The sequence below is a fragment of the Diabrotica undecimpunctata genome, chromosome 9 (assembly GCF_040954645.1).
Source record: "Diabrotica undecimpunctata isolate CICGRU chromosome 9, icDiaUnde3, whole genome shotgun sequence".
NCBI lineage: Eukaryota > Metazoa > Arthropoda > Insecta > Coleoptera > Chrysomelidae > Diabrotica > Diabrotica undecimpunctata.
Genome location: NC_092811.1, coordinates 90,529,315 through 90,550,660, shown reverse-complemented (window position 1 = coordinate 90,550,660; position 21,346 = coordinate 90,529,315). Strand labels below are relative to the sequence as shown.

General features: G+C 33.5%; 2 protein-coding genes and 1 long non-coding RNA gene across 3 annotated transcripts in view; 2 read left to right on the top strand and 1 right to left on the bottom strand.

Annotated features, from left to right (window-relative positions):
- Cpes (Ceramide phosphoethanolamine synthase) overlaps positions 1–16,854 on the top strand; it is a 50,221-nt gene extending 33,367 nt beyond the window's left edge. Inside the window, exon 2 of the mRNA XM_072543804.1 lies at positions 58–16,854. Within this exon, the coding sequence (XP_072399905.1) occupies positions 262–1,302 (1,041 nt within the window). The 5' untranslated portion in view covers positions 58–261 and the 3' untranslated portion in view covers positions 1,303–16,854. The remainder of the gene's footprint in view (positions 1–57) is intronic.
- Positions 1–21,346, top strand: part of LOC140450276 (probable ATP-dependent RNA helicase DHX35) — a 332,996-nt gene that overhangs the window by 63,216 nt on the left and 248,434 nt on the right. The gene's annotated exons all lie outside the window — the stretch shown is intronic.
- The window catches only part of LOC140450280 (uncharacterized), a 26,364-nt gene continuing 12,302 nt past the window's right edge, over positions 7,285–21,346 (bottom strand). Inside the window, exon 2 of the long non-coding RNA XR_011952001.1 lies at positions 7,285–19,584. This is a non-coding gene — a long non-coding RNA (uncharacterized lncRNA). The remainder of the gene's footprint in view (positions 19,585–21,346) is intronic.

The following is a 21,346-nucleotide window of genomic DNA, read 5'->3' as shown; positions in this document are numbered from 1 at the left end:
GGTTACACTGTATGTCTAAGAAAAATTGTCTTACTGCAATGAGTTCTTTCTTTCCAGGTAATTCAGCGCTGGGTGCAATCTGCATAGTGCTAGCTGTAATTCTTCCGTATTAGAAAGATAAATCCGTACTTCCTAGAGAAAATGATGCAATATTCTAGGAAATTTGTTCAATTTTAAGACTGACTGCCGTCCACGGATCGACGTGGCCTAATATTATTTTTTTATCGAATAATTTTAAATCGTACTATAAGATTATTTAAAATGATCGGCCCCTCGTCGCAAATAAGCAAGCTCTTACTAACCCTGCTGATCTTCGTAATATTGTTTTATTTATATATGGACTTTAACCTATACGTAAGAATACAGAAGTATCCATTAAGTAATGATAAAAGTAATTCGAGTTTGGAAACTTATGAAGACGTGACTTGGGTGAGCTGTCATATCAATCCTCTATGCGAAGTTACTGTTAAAGCTGTGCTACTAGATCATACAAATTATTACCTCTTCGCGCCTTTGGTGCAAATCGTCGATGATATACTAAAAATAAGTGAAACAAAATGGATAACCCCTAACTCGATAAGTTTTTTCCATATACTCGTTGCTATTCTTAGTGCTAAGTGCGTTTCTAGTAATAGTTTAGCGTATAGAAGAATAGGAGTGGTGTTGTTCGAGATAAGAACGTGGCTAGATGACCTTGATGGTCACGTGGCGAGAGTGAGAAAACATATAAAAGGGGAACGTTCGGAAATCGGTACGGCCGGTTACTACATCGATGGCCTTTGTGACGCCATCGGTTGCACTGCCTTAATAATAGGAATATTCATATTTCTCAAAAACAACCCTCCTAGAAGAGGATATATCCAACTGCCTACCACCGTAGACAGTAAAGAAACCAATATTGTTCATAGTTTAAAAGTTACTACAAAGAAAGTTGTGAGGAAAGTTTGTTGTTTCGCCTTGCAGCTTATCATCAGTTCCACGGCGTGGAACAGGTACATAGCGTTGTACCAAGACATGCTAGAAAACCCAGATGCATCGGCCGATGATAAAGTTAAGCAGCAGGAAGTCTTCAGAACTTCTTTCTTCTTCCTCATGGCGTGGTTGTGGCGCGTTATCAACGTTCACAATCTGATGCACGTGTTGTTGCTTTCAATATTTTGTGATAAGTTATGGGAATTCCTAAGAAATATACAGTACGTTGGTTATGGAATATTATTGTCTGTTATCTGCGTGACTGAGATCAATATTATTGATGTTAAAAATTTTATTTTCCACAAGCTGAACGGTACTGATACATTATGAGATTATGATGTATTTTAGAATAGGAGTTTGTTCAATGAATGACATGAGATTTAATTGTATTTATTTTAATTTAATTATTCTGTACATAGTTAATTGTTACTAATTAAAAAGGTGCGTACCTATTTCAAATGTATAGATAATTCGTAAAACGTTTAGAAATATATCCACAACTATGAAATATTACTTAGTAGCTAACTACAACAAATGAAGGATTTATGGAGTGAGCAACATTGACACGCAAGCCCACATCTCTTGCCGTATTGCTCCATAGGTCGGCCCGGAGCTCAATTAACTTTTTGTTAAAACATTAAAAAAATTGAAAAACAAATCTGTAAATTTTGCGTGAAAATAATGTTTAACTTAGTTTCTCCCAGTAAATCATAAAATAAAATATGATAAAGATCTTATTTATTATGTTAAAAAAAGTAATAATTTAACTATTATTATTACTAAAACCAGGTTCGTATCTACATAGTAAGTATACTACTCCAAGAATGCGGTTTTCTGTTTGTGTTGGGTTCTATGTAGCTTGTATTCTTTATCCACACTAATTCTTTATGACATAGCTCTTTATGACATTTCCTTCTACGCATAATCGTTCGAAGATATTCTGCAAGCAAGCAATTTGATTAAACTCGGACTGTGAGACTTGTTCGCCCCTTAGAATAACGTTCGAGTGTAACAATTCATTGGAACGAGGTGTATTAATTCGTATTTAAAACATGAATCACTCCACCACGCTCTCCAATGCTCCAGATAATCCCTTTCCCCCATATAACACTCTGATACGCGATAGGGGCACACTATCAGCCAAATGCTCTTCATCTGGGAGTCCTGGGTAATAGAACTCCAACATGGTTCCCTAACCGATTCAAATTCAGGCTAGCGTTAGGCGCTTTATTCCGGTTATCATCTAGTGACTTACCCGCGAAACTGAGGGCTTGGGCCCTGCGTGTCTGGGTTTTTTGTTAATTTTTTGAAGGCTCGCACCGGTTTTTTGTTAGTATTTTTTTTTATTTTTTTGGTGGCCGAAGCCGTTTTTTAATGTTTTTTGTTTGTTTCTTTTTGTAGGATGTCCTGAAAGAAAAATCATATTATTGGGACCTACACAATATTTTGGGGTTGTCTGCATTGATAGAGCGACGAATTATCCTCTGTTTTTAATTTATGTTTTCTCTCCGGGGAACGATGTTATTTTTACTCCAGTATTTGTTGTTTTGGACGTTTGTGCTTCCATCGATGGAACGCATCATATCTTATTATTTCTCGCAGCATGGCTGGCTTTTTCGGTGATTATGTCGGTCACTCTGACTTGATGTAGTTCCCTGAATAGATATCGTTCAGCGACGTATCTCGGTACGTTGACTGCTTGTCTTAAGCTGCTGTTATGAACAGAAGATAAGTTAGGTTATGTTACGAAGATATTCTTAGTTTTTCCAAACCAATATAAAGCCCTCACCAAATCTTTGAACCTCTCGCACTGCAGCACCAGAGTGCCGTTCATGGGGATATCTGTAAATAGGTACTCAACCATCACAACGCGTAAAGGCGCGCATACACTACTCTCGTTGCTCAGACGTTCTATACTATACTACACTACACCGTTCAGATTACTCGTCGATTGTCCGGTCCACGTAAGTTACTGGTGTAACGGGTAGCTCTGTTAGGCACCAGACTCAGTAAAACACAACCTTAATTAAAATAAAAATATATTATGAATAAATAAACAACACAATAAAATTAGCTTTTCTGTAAAATAAAAATAAAATATCGATTCTGTCGAAGGTATCCACAGCGCTACGACCCACTATTGATGCCTGCAAAAAATAAATACGGTTAATGTTATAAACATTTCAAACGAAACTACGATGCACATGCACACGCCAAGGAGAAAGAATAATCACTACTTATTCTGGGTTAAAAGTGGACGGATCCATCAATACTCGATCCGGTAAGGAACGGAAATGCGACCAACCAATAGTTGTCGCCGCCAGAACGGTTTGGCCTTAGATCAATACTCTAAGACTCGGTTCGGGAGCTGCTACTAGATAAACACTCTAGTAGGAGGTTGGCCTTCAGTCAATACCCTAGGGCAGCGGAGTTGTTCCCAGTTCATACTCTGGCAGAACTCCTAGGACGGTTGGCCTTTGGTCAATACCGAAAGGCCCGGGGGAGTTCCCACCATATCAGTACTGTGGCGGAACTCAATTCTCTATATAAAAATAAAAAATAAAGATAAACATAAAAACGTTTATTGCCGTAATATTATATAACATTTCAAACTTAAGATATTTCAAAACTTGAAGATATTTTCACCTTCGTCCAACGTTCCGCATCCGTACCGCCTTCTGTTGGGGATCTTACAGCGTACCTTGTTTTATACCTTTGCCGGTAGTAGTGATCTCCAGCGCATCGATGGTAGTGGAAGGTAGCGTTGGGAGTGCATGCGTACAGAATGTTGGCAAGCCGATGGCGATAGCTGACAATGACATCGTTATCTGGCGAGCATTACAAGCTTCACGAGTAGTTTGTACGCGAAATATTGAAATATTTACTTGTCGGTGAGGGCTCTTCTTCTGGTGATTCTTTCCCCTATCGGGGGTTGGCGTTTATCATTGCTTATCTTATTGGCTGTCGCTAAAGTCTACTGGTTTTTTGCAATAATGTTATGGGTTTAAGTTAAGGTCAGGACTGTTCAAACCAGAAAATATACTTTCCTGCCTCAGTTTTATATAAGAATTTGAAAAAATATGATTACCTCGATAAATTTTGAATCGAATGCAACATAAAATGCAGATGAGCTGTGTTATAAAAAATTGATAATAATAATTCCCAACCCGAGTATAATTGATTTTTAACCGTTTTTTCCGGAAGTATCTAGTCCAGAAGTATCCTAGTTACCGTAAGAGCAGTGTGAATGATCATTTGTTCGTGATTCAATTAATAAATGACAAAAGAACTAAAAGTCCTGTCCAAAGGGTGTTTTATACGAATCTGACTTTCTATAATGATTCTTCAAACGCTAAAGAAACACCACGAACAACTTTAAGTTTATTAAGATGTTGCATTTTATTTTATTTTATATTATGCTGCATATCATATAAAATAACTGCATTTTGGTTACACAACGGGAAAAAATTGCATCATATCACTACAAGAAGCAAAGTTATTTTGTCTTCTCGTTGTTTTTGTAATATTTTTAAATTCTCATTAACATCTTTAGACTAAATGAGGTCGTGCTATAAATATATTAATTTACTTGGAGAAAATAGGTGTTTAGAAGTTAAATGTGTATATTTTTTACTAAAAAAGTTATGATGGAATAAAGAAGTGTTCCAATAATGTTTTTGAGTAGTGTATTTTTAGCAGTTTGGGTTTTTAACCGTGTCTCTACTCTTTACTTGTTGTTTTGAACTGCATAACTGATATAATTATGTATGCAAGTATCAAAACAAGAAGTCATACGACGTAAAAATTCATTCCCGTCAGCTTCGTAATGTTTTTTTTAATAAAAATTTCTAACTTAAAAATACTAACAAGAAAACTGAAACTAAAGACCTACTCATTTTCTAATAACTTAATTACACACATTTTGACATGTATCATCGGCGCACTGTACTTTGCTTTATACTCTCACTTCAACAACTTAAAAGGCTTCTTCTCTTGAGTCTGTGTTACTGTGATTGAGAAATCGTTTTTTCGTGACTTCTTATGTAGGCCACGGTTTCTGAAATATCAGGGACATTAACGATGTTCCTCAGAACTTTATTCTGAAATCGCTGGATTTTGTCTATATTGCTGTTTGTACTTAATTTTTTTGTACAGTAGAATTTTATTGCAGATTGACATGGTGGAATGTCTTCCCAATAACCAATACATTTTCTTTTAACTAACCGGAGCTTCCTAACGTGCGTGTTCAAAGATTTTAGGAAAATATTTTAACGTCCTTTAATTTTTGAAATCGAAGTTTTGGCTCCATTTTCAAAGTTTTTTAACGAAGTTTTGAATAACATTTATGATCTGTCTAAATGATTTGCATCAAGTTTTTCGTGCCTGTTTTAGAATGATGTTGGTAAATTTTGTTTTGCACGGCATCCTTTTCTCTAAGAAATTAGTTATGGTAAAATTTAAGTTTTGTTTTCGATACCCTTGATTCCTTAAATTGAGTACGCAATATTCGTTGCCCGCATTTGCTGAACAAACGGCAATAGTCATGAGAGCAACACTACATGGCCATTCGAACAGTGAGTTCCCTTCTACTTAAGTGGACTGTCGCTATCATTTCAAAGTATCTAGAAATCCATCATTCACGTTCATCATTCCTTGAACCTTTACTCTAAACCGTCAATCGTAATTTCATTCTTCTTTCACGACTCACAGTGTGATTGATCATCTAGAGCCTCATAAACCTCATAAACATACATAGCTAGATTCAATGAGATGACTTTTGGCTTCTTTCACTGCGACCGTTTCAGATCTATTGTGATCCTCTAATCCTAGATTACATTTTCTAGCCTGACCCTTTTTAAAAGGTCTAATAGCTTCGAGATTGAACCTTCCATATACTACCACCTTTTGAATCACCTACTGACACAAAATTTTCTCTGCTGTTTCTTCTTCTAGATGACAGAATCTGTATAGATCGTCATCTAATTCCATCAGCTTCAACTGCCTATTCAGACTACAGTGCCCTCTTAACAGACCTACTATGACTTTAACTGTTTCCGTCTCTTTGCTTAAACGTATATGAATATCATTTTCCCATTCTATCGTTCTCTTTTATTACAGTTACATATCACATTAAGTTCTTTAAAATGTATTACTTCTTTCGTGTTGATTATTGGCAGTAAACTTTAGATTTCAAAGGTGTAGTTTGATCGCATACGTCTTTTTATACAGAGACCTGAAATATCGTTTGTATTCATCTTACATCTATGTTTTAGTCCAAAAAATTTTACGTTACGAAGATATGTTTATTAACTGATCAGATTCTAAAAAGACCTGTCTCAGGTAACTATAGCGTTGGCAAAAAATTATCCTGAAGTTGTAGTAATGTGTCCGGCCGTTTCCTTCCTTCCATGTCTAGCTTGTAATTTTACAGTACAATGTCTGTTTGAAACACCATTGATTACCGTGATTTCAGTTTTCTGAACCTTTATGAATATGTTAACTTTGCCATCCAAAGAATACAATAACCTTTTTCCTTGCCTTTGGCCTGTGTTTCCCTAGTGTTCTCCACTAAGTTCCTTTTTCCCATTTTTGGACATCTTCCACGATGTTGCTTTTGGAAATACCGCTGAATGTTTCGGGTCGTATAAAAGGAGTATTAGACCCTTCTTTAGTAAAACTACCAAGAATTCCATTATTTACATTCTTTATTATTATATTATATTACATTCCATCCATTACAAGCTTTGATGTGCTTTGTTAGTTTCTTAACACAAGTTGTAGACTTCAGAATCTTCAGTGCCATTTGTCTGTCAAATCCAATAAACATTTTGTGGTATAATTGGCTGTTTTGCTATCTATGTCTATTGTATACAGCACAAAAATCTATTGATAGTATACAGCTTGAAATATTGTAAGAGTATTGCGAGTCTGGCGTTAAGACCAATAACCCCTATTTCTAATCCTCCATATGTTTTGTTGGCAGTAAGTTTCGCTTGTCTAATCATCCATGCATTGTGTATATGTAAAAAAATATATATGTGTCTAAATAAAAAATTCATATATCCGGAAACTCAGTTCAAAATTTGGAATCACCGCGATTTCTTGACATGACGAAATTATAATGTACTGCTGGTGTTTGTATGTCTATGATCATTGTTTGGTACTTGTATTTTCTTGCATCATTTTCTTCGTATTTTTTAGCTAAAACACACGGAGAGGATTTTCACACTATATATCCTGCTGTCATAAATATCCGGTCTGCCAAATACCAGAGTTGTTAATACATGCCATCGTAAATATCTGCCAAAACTGTTTTTTTTTAAGTACATTTCCTTTATTTTGTTGTAATATTTGGAAGCATACCTTTCTTATTGCGGGCTGCGGACCGAGCGGTGGATCGCGCACAGGTAAAAAAAATAAAACTAACTGAAACGATCAAATGTAACTATCGCACGACCATACACTACATGGAGTAGTAAACGCAGTCCCATGCGTTTTTCTAACAAAATAAAAATAAATCAAATTGAAAATAAATCGAATCGACTCGAAACGAATCAAATTGAATTGAATTCCATTAAAAACCATCGCTCCGTGCGTAGACGACAAGCAAGCTATGCTTCCCCTCCTGTCACTTCCGGAGTGTCACATTCCGTTTTTTAAAGGTCATTAATAGCGGGTGGGATATTTTGTTTAAATCCTGATAAGTTAAAGAAAAAACATCCAGCTGTAACTTGATGCAAAGATCAAACGAATTTCTTGAGAATGTGGTGACGGACAAATATTTTAGAGCGGAAAATTTGAAACTGGAGCGTTTTTACTATAAAAAGTACTAACAGCGTTATATTGTTACATACGATTGGAAGATAATTACAAAAAGTGAGGAAAATCTGGTTCGACCTAAATTTCCGACATTAAGCGTTTCATATACCCGTAATATAAAAGAATTCAAATCAAAACTATAAATCTTGTAATCTATAACTTGCAGTGTTCGACTGCAAAAATCTCCCCTGTATTTTGTCCGTCATACTATATCAAGTTTTAAATATTTTTTTGGAACAAGCCTGATAAAATTAGACTGCTATTAATAATTGATTAATATAATACTTAAGAGATTAACATATTTCGGAAGTCCGGCACGCTTAATTCCCTCCAAAATTTTAGTCTCTCAAATATATCCTCGCCTTTTCTCAAATTCTGTTCACATTATTTATGAATGCGACTAAACTGACGCTTTTCGTAGCTTCTCAAAGAAAAACGCTTCAGTCTCAGGAATTTCCAGCCATAAAAAATGTGTCCGTCACGACATTCTTAATATACTCCAGCCAATCAAGGTAAAATACAGCGTAGCTGTATAAATTTCTCAGTCGGCACCGCTTTGCACCAAAATTTGGTAGGTTCTATTTAGTCCATACTTTGCATTTTTTTTCTATACATTTTTTTTAGTCATTATTTTTCGACTTTTACAATTACTTTTTTTACAAAAATAACACTTTTTCCAACGATTTTTTGCGAATGGTTCAAAAAGTATATATTTTATAAAAAAAATCATTCTTATAAAAAATTTAGCTTATAAAAAAGAATAGGGGGCTTATGGTGTCTATAGCCCAAATACAAGCGGACAAATAGCTTATTGAAAGTTGGTTCTTCTTCGTCAAACGCTAAAATTGAAAGTTTCAGCATGAAATATGAAGAAACTAGTGCATTTTTCTTGGAAAACTCATAGAACCTTTTTTAGGGCTTGAAATCTTTATTTTTATTTTTTTATATATAAAAGTCTCTAGTAGCAATCCCAAGGGAGTTATGACAAAATAAGGTTGGTTCGTATTTGTTTTCCTTGACAAAAAACATTCCATAATTATCACCCTAATTAAAAATAATTGTTACCCCTTTACAATTCACCATATTAATGTACTTATAGTATGTTCTAGAAGTTTGGCTGGTTTAAAATGTTTAGTTTTGAAAAAAAAAACAGGAGTTTGAAGTAAAAAGAGGATTTTTGTATTTTTGCAAAAAATTCATTTTTTTATAAATAAATCGAAAACTACATGTAGAAAAGCAAATTCTACAATTTTGTACTCTACAAAATTTTGCGTATCTCTAATAGTTTATTTGAAAAAAAAAAGGGAATTTTTTGTAAAACTATAAAAATCTCTCTTTCACGTCAAACTCAATTTTTTTCAAAACTTTTTTTTTTCTCAAAACAAATCTCTTCCCTCAAGAAGCTCCCTTGCTAATTTCCAGACAGTTACAATATTAACCGAAGATCACCCATCATCAGCAATACAGGATAGTTTGAACTATGTATCACGAATCATTAACTGATAATTCTTGTACAGGCATGTAAGTAGTATTTTGTTTGTTACTAATTTATTACAATTCAATAGATTATCTCTTACCAATTTGTGGGTTTTTACTTTGTCTGCTTAATCAATTTTATGTATATTAATACACAGACATGTAATATTGGCATAATTACTATAACTTTTTTGATCTTTATCTTTATAAGACTGCACCCTAATATGGGCTTTTTATAATTTCAGCGTTTAATTTACTTTGTATCGTTTGATCTGAAGATGCTTTGCAAAGTGTAGAAAGCGAAACCGGTCGTTTTGGTAGTAAAATTAAATTGATTGTAAGTCTTATTTTATTTCTTTTACCTATTTGAAATGGACTCACACAAGCAACATTTTCATGATTATTCAAAGAAATTACAAAAGGACTTCGAAAAAGGGTTACTCTAAGTGTTCAAATTGATGCCATCTTGATCAATGCATTTACTGCAACGTTTCGCAACAGAAGGCCAGGTCCGGCGACTGCAGTTCGGAGTTCGTGAAGGGTGCTTGGTCTTGTTGCACAAACGCGGTCCTTGAAAAAGACCTACAGGAAGAAATCACAGGGTGTCAGGTCAGATGGCCGTGCGGGCCACTCAACGATTCTTTGTCTGCCTATCCATTCTCCAAATTGAACATTAAGGTACTTCCGCACATATGCCGCGTAGTGCGGCGAATCTTCATCCTGCATGAAAATGTCGGATATTAACGAGTGTCAGATCGTTGTCCATTTGCCCACGTAAATCTTCGAGCATTTCCAGATATCTTTGGCCCGTCACGTTACCCTCAAAAAAATATGGACCCACGAGACCTCCCCCATATATACCTGCCCACACACACCCCAGGCAGGCTTAATTCTTCAATGAAAACGTGAGGATAACAAAAAAAAAACTCTTTCTTTCAGCGTGAACTTGTACCGGTTATTTACTTACCGACACAACTGTCTGAAGCACGAACATGCTTTGTTTTATTCTTGTTCGACAGCGTTGCCAGACTTATGAGCGTAGCCGGACTTATGTTAATTTTTCGAGAGAGTTGCCGGACTTATGCCGACCTAAGTATAAGTAAATTAAATAAGTACATTGTAAAGAAGTAATGATAATTTTGAATTAGTTTGGTAATTAGGGGATGATTTTCACGTTTTTTGTCGCTGAAAAAAAATACGGACCAACCTTATTTTTGTCATAACTCCCTTAGGTGTTAGTGACTTTTATAAAAAATAAATGTAAAGATTTTTCAAGCACTATAAAAAAGGTTTGATGAGTTTTCCTCAAAAAATGCATTGGTTTCTTCATATTTCTTGGTAACTTTCAATTTTGGTGTTTGACGAAGAATAACCGACTTTCATTAAGCTATTTGTCCGCTTGCATTGGGGCTAAAGACATAAAAACACTCCTTTTTTTTATAAGTTTACATTTTTATTAAGAATTTTTGTAAGATTGTTTTTGGTAAGATATTTTTTGTGTAATTCGTAAAAAATTGTTAGTGTTTTTTTTTGGTACAAAATTCACATTTTCACTTGCGAATAAGTCGAATTGACAGTCGACTGACATTCAGAAAAAAATATATAGGACAAAAGTTATTTAAAATTGGTTAATGTATTCCTTCCCGGTATTATATTTAATAAAAAAAATTACCCTCTAGAAGAGGTGGCATCCGTCCTCTTAGGGTAAAAGTACCCTACGGCACAGGGTCAACTTTGAAGTTAAGGGTAAGTAGAACCTATAGCCAAATTTTGGTGCAAATCGGTGCAGGCTCAGAAAATTATGCGAAATTGACTGGACTAATGGTAATTCTCGAAGTAGCACCTTGCTGTTCGTTCTTCGACTTCTTGAGATGATGGGAAGACTAATGGTATTGCGTTGTTAAAAAAATGTCTATCAAATAAAGGTAAGAAAAAAGATTATGTACATACTACGTATCTAGTTATAGTATAGTATACGAATACGTTACATTATAATATAACGTAGATATTGTAGCCATATTATAAATTCTTATAATTAGCTATTATGACTTCGTATTTGTGGATTTATTTAATAAACAAACGATCTTATCTACGTAGAAATATTTGTATATACGGCATGCACCTTCCTTCGTGTGAAAGACAAATACTTTTTCAAGAAATTGCTACGTGTATCTATTTATTAAAGCTACTATTTAAATCATAAACTATTTCTAGAAATTTTTGATAACGTATTTATCATATATTAATAATATAACAGCTACGGCCTCCACTATTACGTTAATATTTGAAAATTCGCATATACTACATACAGTTCCAAGATGTGATTACTCATTTAATATGAGATATTTACTATTTTTAAATATGTATTTATCTTTGCCAAATACTAAGTACTAAGAAAATATGAGATAATATAAGAGATTAATAAAAATAAGCTTTTGGATCATAAAATTATTACAATTTTAATTCAAATATCATAAATTAAATAATCACAAAACTGTTCCTCTTTAAACATAATTTGGTAGCTTTCTTATTGGCCATTTTGAGAATGGGACGCTTTCCAGATGAATCAACGCATCACTAATTTCATTAAATAGTTACTTATACAGGGTGATCAACTTCTACGACAAAGTTTCATATCCTTGTTATAAGACACCCTGTATAATTAAAAACTAAGCACTAATAAGAGGTAATTGCTTATGGGCACAGAATATGTAATATGCTCTATATGACTTTTGAAAAAAAAATTATTTTAGTTGGTGGAACAAAACATCTCCTAAAATTTTCTTTTTTTTAATGGATTTTTTACGTGTTTTATCTAATTCTATGTACTATTAAATGTTAAGATTCATTTTATATTTTACGAATTAATTAAAATTTTGCATTTTTGCTTACAAAAACATGCAAAAATAGTGAGTCTTCAGTTGTTTTCCGTAATTATAATTGTACTAATTTAAGGCGTGAGGTTAAATATTTTGATAAACTAAATAATTTAAATTTAAAACTTTAAATTAATTCAACTGAATAATTTAAATAATCACCAAGGAATAAATTCTCATACCATCATGTCTATACATTATATTAACTCCTTTTTAAAATCACATACCTGCATTTTAGGTATTTGGACATAAATTTTTTTAAAACCATTATCTATTTTGTTGTTTCATATTGCACTGTGTTTATTATCTTTTAATGTACAGTCTTTTAGTTTTATACAGTTTTCTAACCCTTATCTTAATTCATTTATTCTAACACTAACAACACAATAATTTATTGTCTATTTATTACTTAACAATACAACTTACATTTTTAGACTGCCCAAAATCTAAATCGTCCTTTATTTATATAGTTTGTGAACCGGTGCTCGATTCCGTAGAGATTTCTCGATTTATTCCATGTCTCCCTCGAATGGTCGGTCATCGAGCCATTTAGATTATTCGATGGGCAGAGCCGGCGTAACAATATCTTCCTTTGTAGGTGTAGGTCTTTAATACACTTAATTTTTTCTTCCTTCTTTCAGTTCCATATCAGATCCCCCTTATGTTATCAATTACATTGGCGAGTTGTTTATGTTCTTCTTCTTCGTCTTCAAGTGCCCTGTCCGTTGCGAACGTTGGCTATTAACATGGCAATTCTGATCTTGTTTGCGGCGCTTCTGAATAGTTCGACCGGTGTGAGCCCGAACCACATCCTCAGATTTTGGAGCCACGAGTGTCTTCTCCTGCCTGGTCCTCGCTTACTGTCTATTTTTCCCTGGACAATCAATTGCAGTAGACGGTACTTATCGTGTCTCAATATATGGCCTAGATATTCAAGCTTTCTTTGTTTAATTGTATTCACGATTTCTTTCTCCTTTCCGATTCTTTGGATTACCTCTATGTTGGTGACATGTTCGGTCCAGGATATACGAAGAATACGTCGGTACACTCACATTTCGAATGCTTCTAGTTTTCTCGTGAGCGTCTCCGTCAGCGTCCAGGCATCCACACCATACAGTAAGATCGGAAAAATGTAGCATTTAACTAGACGTAGTTTTAGGGGAAGAGACAAATCCCTGCTTATGAGGAGCTTTTTCATATTGCTAAATGCTGCTCTAGCTCGTTCTATTCTCGCCTTAATTTCTGTGGCCTGTTCCCATTTTGCATTTATGTTGGTGCCAAGGTACACATAAGATTCTACATGGTCAATTAGTATGTTACTTATCCGTAACTGTCGAGCAGGCTGTTGCTTCCTGCTTATCAGCATCCACTTTGTCTTCTTGAAGTTGAGGCTCGGGCCGTATTCCTCACTAACTGACTAAACTCTTTCCATTACCTGCTGTAATTCGTCTATGGTACTGGCAAGGATCACCGTGTCGTCGGCATATCTTATATTGTTCGTTAACTCGCCGTTTATGTTCTTCAGCTAATCAAAATAGTGGTTCTTTTATGCATATTCCTGTTCAATCTCAAATATCCTGAGTCATCTGCTTCCTTCCAATTCCTCTGCGGCCCTCGGTTTTACCTTTCATGAACAGATGAAGGATTCTATATCGGCCTCCTCTAAGAACATGCCGTAAGTATGAAATCTTTATCATCTTAATAGTTTGAAATAATTCACGAACGGCTTTTGCTCTATTTAACACAGCTTTGTTGGTCTGTATCGCCCTCCAGGGTATTTGGAGCATTCTTCTATGCAACCACATCTCAAACGCCCCTGGGCGATGATCGTATCAGCCTTCGGAGTCCAGATCTAGGTGTCATATAACAACACTGGCAAAATATAACATTTGCTCATTCTTTGAGGTAATTCGTGCTTACATAAGAAGGCGTCCATTTTCGGAAACATTGTGCGAGCAGCTTCATTTCTGTACTTGATCTCTTTAGTTGGACCTAGTTGTTCTGTGATATGTGTCCCAGATATTTAAAGTGAGTCACTCTCTGTCTTGTTAATCTATCTGTAGGGAAGCATTATCTTGTGGTTGCCGACTGAATATCATAAATTTTGTCTTAGAGACATTCATTTTTAGACCCGTTCCTCTTCCTGTCGTACCTACGCAATCCAACAACTCTTTAAAACCCTAGAGATTATCGCATAGGATAGCAGTCTCGTCAGTGTATCTAGATTGTTAATCAATTCACCACTGATTTCCACTTCAGAGTCTTAATCTTGCAAAGCCTGTTTGAACAATATATCCGAGTAGAAATTGAATAGCGTGAATATAATGCATCCCTGCCTGTCGTCTTTTTGATTCGTCGGTTAATCTCCCATCGACTTAAACGACTGCTTTCTGCTTCCAATATAAGTTTTCTATGATACGTAGATCTATCTTTATCATCAATGCCTTTGGTTCTTAATATATTCAAAAGAGTTCGATGCTGTATCCTATCGAAAGCCTTTTCGTAATCGATAAAAATCAACTAAATATTTTTATGTTGCTCGTGGCACTTTTGGAGAAGTACATTTAAGCCAAAAAGTGTCTCACGGGTATCCAGCTCATTCCTAAATCCAAGCTGAGTTTCGTCTAGATCTCCGTCGCAATGACTTCTTTCATGAATAATGCGAATCTGTATTCGTAGCATCCTTTTGCCCGCTGTTTCTTCGGAATTTCTATAAAAACATACTTCTCAGCTATTGCTCAGGTATTTCACCACTAGTATACCGATTACTAAAATGCTTAACTAGAGCACTGATGTGGTTCTCTTATATCATTTTTAAGAGTTCAGCTGGGATGTTGTCTGGTCCAGTTGCTTTCTTGATTTTGGCTCATTTTTAGCATGAAAAACTTCCTTCTTGATATCTTTATTGATCACTCATTGCTACATACACCCAAGGAAAAAAGTTGACATTTGGTTAAATGTAACGATGGCAATGACCATCGAACTGCTTCATGTCTTCCTATCCATCTCCTCATAAACTGATCTTCTAGTAGACCACTAATCAATGGGCTGGAGCCCCATTTAAATACCACATTTTCTGACTTATTTGTAAAGGAATATCTTCTAGTAACATTGGCAGAATTTTCCAGAAAGTCTAAAGACATCATTGTATCCTCAAAAAATATAATCAAATTACTTCGTTTCATTGTTAATGTAGCTAAAAGAAACAAAACAATTTATTATCCGCAGCTCAAAGGGCAACGTTTGGAAGCTACAGGTGTGTTTCAGTTGAAACGATAAGAAAAAGACTTCATGCCTAAGGACAGTTACGGGTTCCCGAATTATAAAGGCAGCACAAGATTGATCGGCTAAATTGGTGTCTTCGACACCAAAACTGGACATTGGAAATTAACAAAATGTGCTATTTTCAGACGAAACCAGGATTTGTGTAAAATCAAATCACCAACGAATTCGTGTACTTAGATGACGAGGAAGACGAGCAAGAACAGAAACTGACAGATCTGTTTACTTATAAAGGAGGAAGGGTTATGTTCTGGGAAAGACTTGGTCAAACTTTAACAGCTCGCAGTTAATTTGATTTGGTTTTAAGGTGAGCTTTTTTATTTTTAAGGGATTAAAAAATATTGAAAAAATGAATATTAAAGCATTTTATGGATTTAACTCATGTTAAATTATGTAATTGAAATATTTTAAATTATAATAATGGATACTGTGTACATTCTCAACCTTTGAACAATCTTAACATTCACCCCTTTTAATAAAAATAATTGTAAAAAATCGACACCATATGACTTTTGTTTTTTGAGTAATTTCCTAAGAACTGTAAAAATTTTAGACAGATCGGTACAGTTATAAAAAATTTAGAGAGAAAATCCCACAGTAACTAGACTAAACAATTTTAAATATCAACTTGTTAATGTGCGCAATACTACTGCAAATATCTGTCACAGCCATTTTTATAGAACCCTGCATTTTTTAAAATGGTAGTTTTAATTCGTAAAATATGAAATAACTCAATAGCTTTAATATGTAGATATAGGAGATACTAAATAAAATTGGAAAGTACTTCAATGAAACTATAAAATATATTTAACGAATAACTAAGATTTATTGTCGTTAAATTAGATTACATTAAAAATTCTTTACCAATAAGCAATTAACTTTTAGTTTTTTTTTTTGAAGTGAACACTTCTTAGCGCTTCGTATGATGTTTTGGACTGACTCGAAATCCTATTTAGCGTGACGCGGAAAATCGAGACGGGTATAGTAACCTTGGGGTATACCGTAATATACATAGATATAATACATATACATATACACTTAATCCACATACTACACATTACATACAGTCCATCTAATTTACTTACCGTTGCACGTCATTATCATTGACAGATATCGAAGTTGACATAGTTGTCAAAGTATAAAAAAATCCTGAATCCAGTTTAAATCAAATAGGTCACATAATTATTGCAAAAGTGGATTATACAACAAAACAAATTAATATTTAATGTAAATAAATAGAAACAAAACAAGAGTTAAAAAATAATCTTGTTAAAAAAAAATCGGTTGCCTGTAAAGTCGGTTTTACGGGCGAAGATTTTACGTGACAACGTCTTTTTCTCGGTAGAATATTTATTGATATGAATATTATTAAATTGCACAATAGTTGTTTGCAGTTGAAACGCGCTGTTTCTTCTCAATCGACTGAATTACGATTGATTGCAGAGTGATTTAAACTAATAATTTACTTAACACTATCAACATTTGTCAATAGTATGACATAACCTATAAACTCAGTTTCTCAACTTTTGTGTCAATCTAACAATTAATCAATCAATCATAGTTTACGATAATGAAATATTAGTGTACAATTATTTACCTTTATTGTTGTAGTTGTTGTAAATGACGAATCTAAGCACTCCACATTTTCACTACAGACACAGCTGACGATACTTTAACCACACGTGTGAACTTGTATTATGACGCTTTCTCGGTTTTCCAACGCCAAGAACGCTCGAGAAAGACAGAGACACAAGCACGCACCGATTCAACGCGCCTAATTCTCTAGTGCTGCGCGCGCAGCGGACCGATCATGTTTAAGTGGGAGAGAGACGCAAGGCATTCGCCGGTCCGGCGGGCCTCTCTCTCGTAACAGACGTGAGCGGGCGTTACACTTTTTCATGAGTGACTCCGAGCCACAACCTAATTTAAGACGTTGTCACGTCAAAAAATTTGAGCCGCTTGTATGTAAAAAAAAAGTATTGTAAAACAATACTTTTTTCATTACTTATTAACATTAGTCAACACCGCAACTGTCAAATAAGTGTTACCAATTTATGCCAAAATTTCACCTTCGCTCGATTACAGATATTAATAGATATCTTTAACCCTCCATTCCACGGGTGACGTTCTTGTGACACAAATACACGGGTGGGGTCTATCAGGACCAAATTTAAAACAATATTCTCCTTATTAAAAAAAAAATTTTTTTTAATATTTTTAAGGAAACTTACTGATGTAACGTTGTACTGCCTAAATGTACATATAATATGTCTATCAAATATATATTTTTATAGTTTACTGCGAAATAACTAACACCATTATTTTTTTATAAGAGTTTACTAAAAAAATCATTAACGGCAAAATACAAAAGAAAAATATAAAAGAAGACAACATTATTATTCTATATACTTACAGTAATACAAGTAAAAAGGATACATCCAAAATTAAAATTAGAAACAGAAAATAGAGGGGGTTAAATTATGTAAATTTTCTTTCTACATGATCAGCACAAAATGCTTTTATATGTTCCATACATAACCAGTTTTTGTACAATTGGCAAAAATACCTAGTTTTTCTTTTTATATAATACTTATACATCCCTGTTTTCGTGGGGCTGGGTCATCCCTCGTCATTTGCTCAATTTCAGAAAATTGTGCAGCAAGTAACTGTGATGTTCTTTATATACGCATATTTAGGGCTCGTATTTTCATATTTTTCTGGACTAACGCAATTCCTAAAGACTTATTAAAGAAACAATCGACGAGAAAACCGAAATTCTGCATTCGTATTATTGGATCTCAGTATATAATAAATGCATTTATAGCTGCAATATTAACCAAGCCATAGTACAAAACAAGAAACGCCCACCCACGGGTGGGGTCTGTCAGGATACTTTTGCAGGTAGCGATTGAAGGGATTCATACAATTTCACCAAATTATGCTAAAATGTACTATTCAGTGCTATTAAAAGGTACACCAAGTCAAGGAAAAAAATACAAAAAAAATTTTAAAAAATTAAGCAATTTCATTTATAGTTGTACTGATAGACCCCACCCGTGGGAAGGAGGGTTAAATATTATTTCTACGCGTATATAATAAAATATGTCTAGTGGCTGTAATGCCAGTGTACTCGGCAGGTACAAAGTGATTCTAAAAAAGAACACACCTACCGCCTAAATATTTCGGGTTGGTATCATGTGACCTCACGAGCTATGACGCGGATGACGTGCAACGGCAAGTAAATTAGATGAAGTATATACACTCATTATAATTTTACGTATACAATTTATTTTTTTATAACAACTCGAGAACGACTGGATCGATTTGGATAATTTTTTGTTTTAAGATATTTGCATAAAATAAAAGTTAAATAAATTAAATAAAATTAAATAAAAGTAAATAAAATTAACTCAAATTAAATAAAATCAAATAAAAGTAAATAAAATCAAATAAATAAAAAATTATAAAAAAACTTATACCCTCCCATTATTCATGATTATTTTTAGAATATAATGATAACCAAACAAATATATGATGAATAAATTCTATGGGTATTATATTTAACAAATTTTGAAAATTACTAAAATCAAAAAAAAAAAAAATTTTTTTAAATTATATTTTTTAAATTTTAAAGATTTCCAATGTGTAGTGTTATTATAAAAGCGGAAGCAAAATAAGCAGACATACAATTTCGTTAAGCTACATAAAGTAATAACACGCTTTAAGAAGAATTCACTTCTGTAAACACCAAGTGCTATGCTCTTTTTTTTAATTATACAGGGCCTTGAAATCTTTAAAATTCAAGTAGAAGTACCCTTTAGAAGACAGTAAAATATTATATAATCTTGAACTCAGATTCAGATAATTTGAACTGATTGATTCTACGAAGTATTTTTTTACAATTTATTAACACAAATAGTGCTTTTAGCTCTGGGTGTCTTTCACAGTTCACTACGAAAGTAAATACTAAATTTAAAATATAATACAATTATATGCATAAATTCACTTATGGCTGTTGTTTCCAAGACACATAAACTTAAATTAGCTCTCTTTGTTTGTTCTCTTTAATTCCATTCGTGATAATGTATTTAAATAAGTTGTATTTTTTACATTTCCTGTTAGTTTATTACTTCTAATTTAGAGCGCCGTATTATATAACCTAAAATTAATAAAAGACTTAATATTGTAGTGATCAGTGCCTGCGACTCATTTTTTTAGATGTGATTATATTGTAAATTTGTATTAAGAAATACTAATGTATTAAAATAAATGAAATAAAAGCAAAACAATTATCGTTGCACCGCACACATTCAATGGAAGTCATGAATAAATGGTATTAACATGATTCTACAAAAAACTAATATCTATTAATTTACTTATCTTAAAGTATTGATGGGATGTGATTTCACTACCGGTGATTTAGAAATCACCGGTAACTACCGTTCCTACTTCGATAACCGTGACCAATTATATCAGATATTAAGTCACGGGCACCGTCTCACAAAACTTGTTTATATAATAAATATAATATTCTCGGTGAACGTGATTCGGAGAACTGGTGACGGGTGACTAATATCTAGTGATTTAACAAAAGTGAATTTTAGGAACGATGAAATTCGAGATATTCTATGTTATTATCTACTCGACAAGACGAAAAGCTCGGGTTTGTTCGAAAAATTTTCCCATGAGATTTTTGTGGATAATCACTTTCATGAGACCCCCCAAAATAAGTTTCAAGAGATCGCCCAGGCTAAAAGTTGTTTAAATGTTGTTAAACATTTTTGTTACACAAATTTTAACAATGAATTTCTTTGGTCCGCTCAATTTTCCTTTAATTTTCTGGATCATTCTGAACAAAATAGGCTTTTTGTAATGTTTCTGTTAACATAATGGTTTTAGAGTTATAAATAATTAAAAACTGAAAAAACCACAAAATTACGATAGTCAAAGCTCAAAAACACAAGTAAAAATATTATTTTTGAATTCACCAAAGACCTTAATTCAAGTTCAAACATTGTTCTATCATTTCGCGATAAGTATTTTGGGCTTATTTCATTTAAAACATTGTTTTTTAATCGTTAATGCAGCCCTTATGAGAGGAGGGGCGCTCGGGATGAGGCGTGTATAAGAGAGAGAAACAAGATCTATGGCATAAAATGTTTGTTGGTTAGAATTCCCATTGTACAAATGAGCGTCAGCCCTGCCATACGCGTTTCATTATCGATTAAAAAGCAATGTTTTAAAATAAAATAAGCCTAGAATTTTCATCGGAGGCTAATAGAAGTTTTGAACTTGAATTTAGGCACTTGCTTTCAAAAAAAAAATATTTGTTCAAAAACAAGTTAAGTTTTAAATTATTTATAACTCGAAAACGATTAGAAAAAAACTTATATCAGAGAAAACTTACAAAAGACCTTTTCTGTTCATAATGATCCAAAAAATATAAAAACAATTTATCCGGGTCGAAAAATTGTATTGTTACAATTTGTTTAAAAAAATTTGAACAACTTTTTCGTCTGATCGACATATTGAACCTTATTTTGGGATATCTCAGGAAAATGATTATGGGAATATTTTTCCGAACGAACCGAGCTTTTCACCTTGTCTACACTGATATTTCTCTTTTTAAAATAATAAGTTTAAAATAATGTCATTAAACGTATTGGATATTTTTTGCCATAAAAACATTCTTAAAAGTTTATAAACAAATTAAGTGGATTTCTAGAATTAATTTTTAGTTTTATTTAAAGAGAAAACGTTGTGCAGAACGTTTGATAGTGATTTACATGAAGATTACTTTATTGATAGTATTGTAATTTATTATTATAAGTCAAACCATCTAGTTAAGTTACTTAAACGTATTCAATATTAGCAATATTTTTGCAGTTTTTATAGTCCTACCTAATACAAAGTAATCGTGA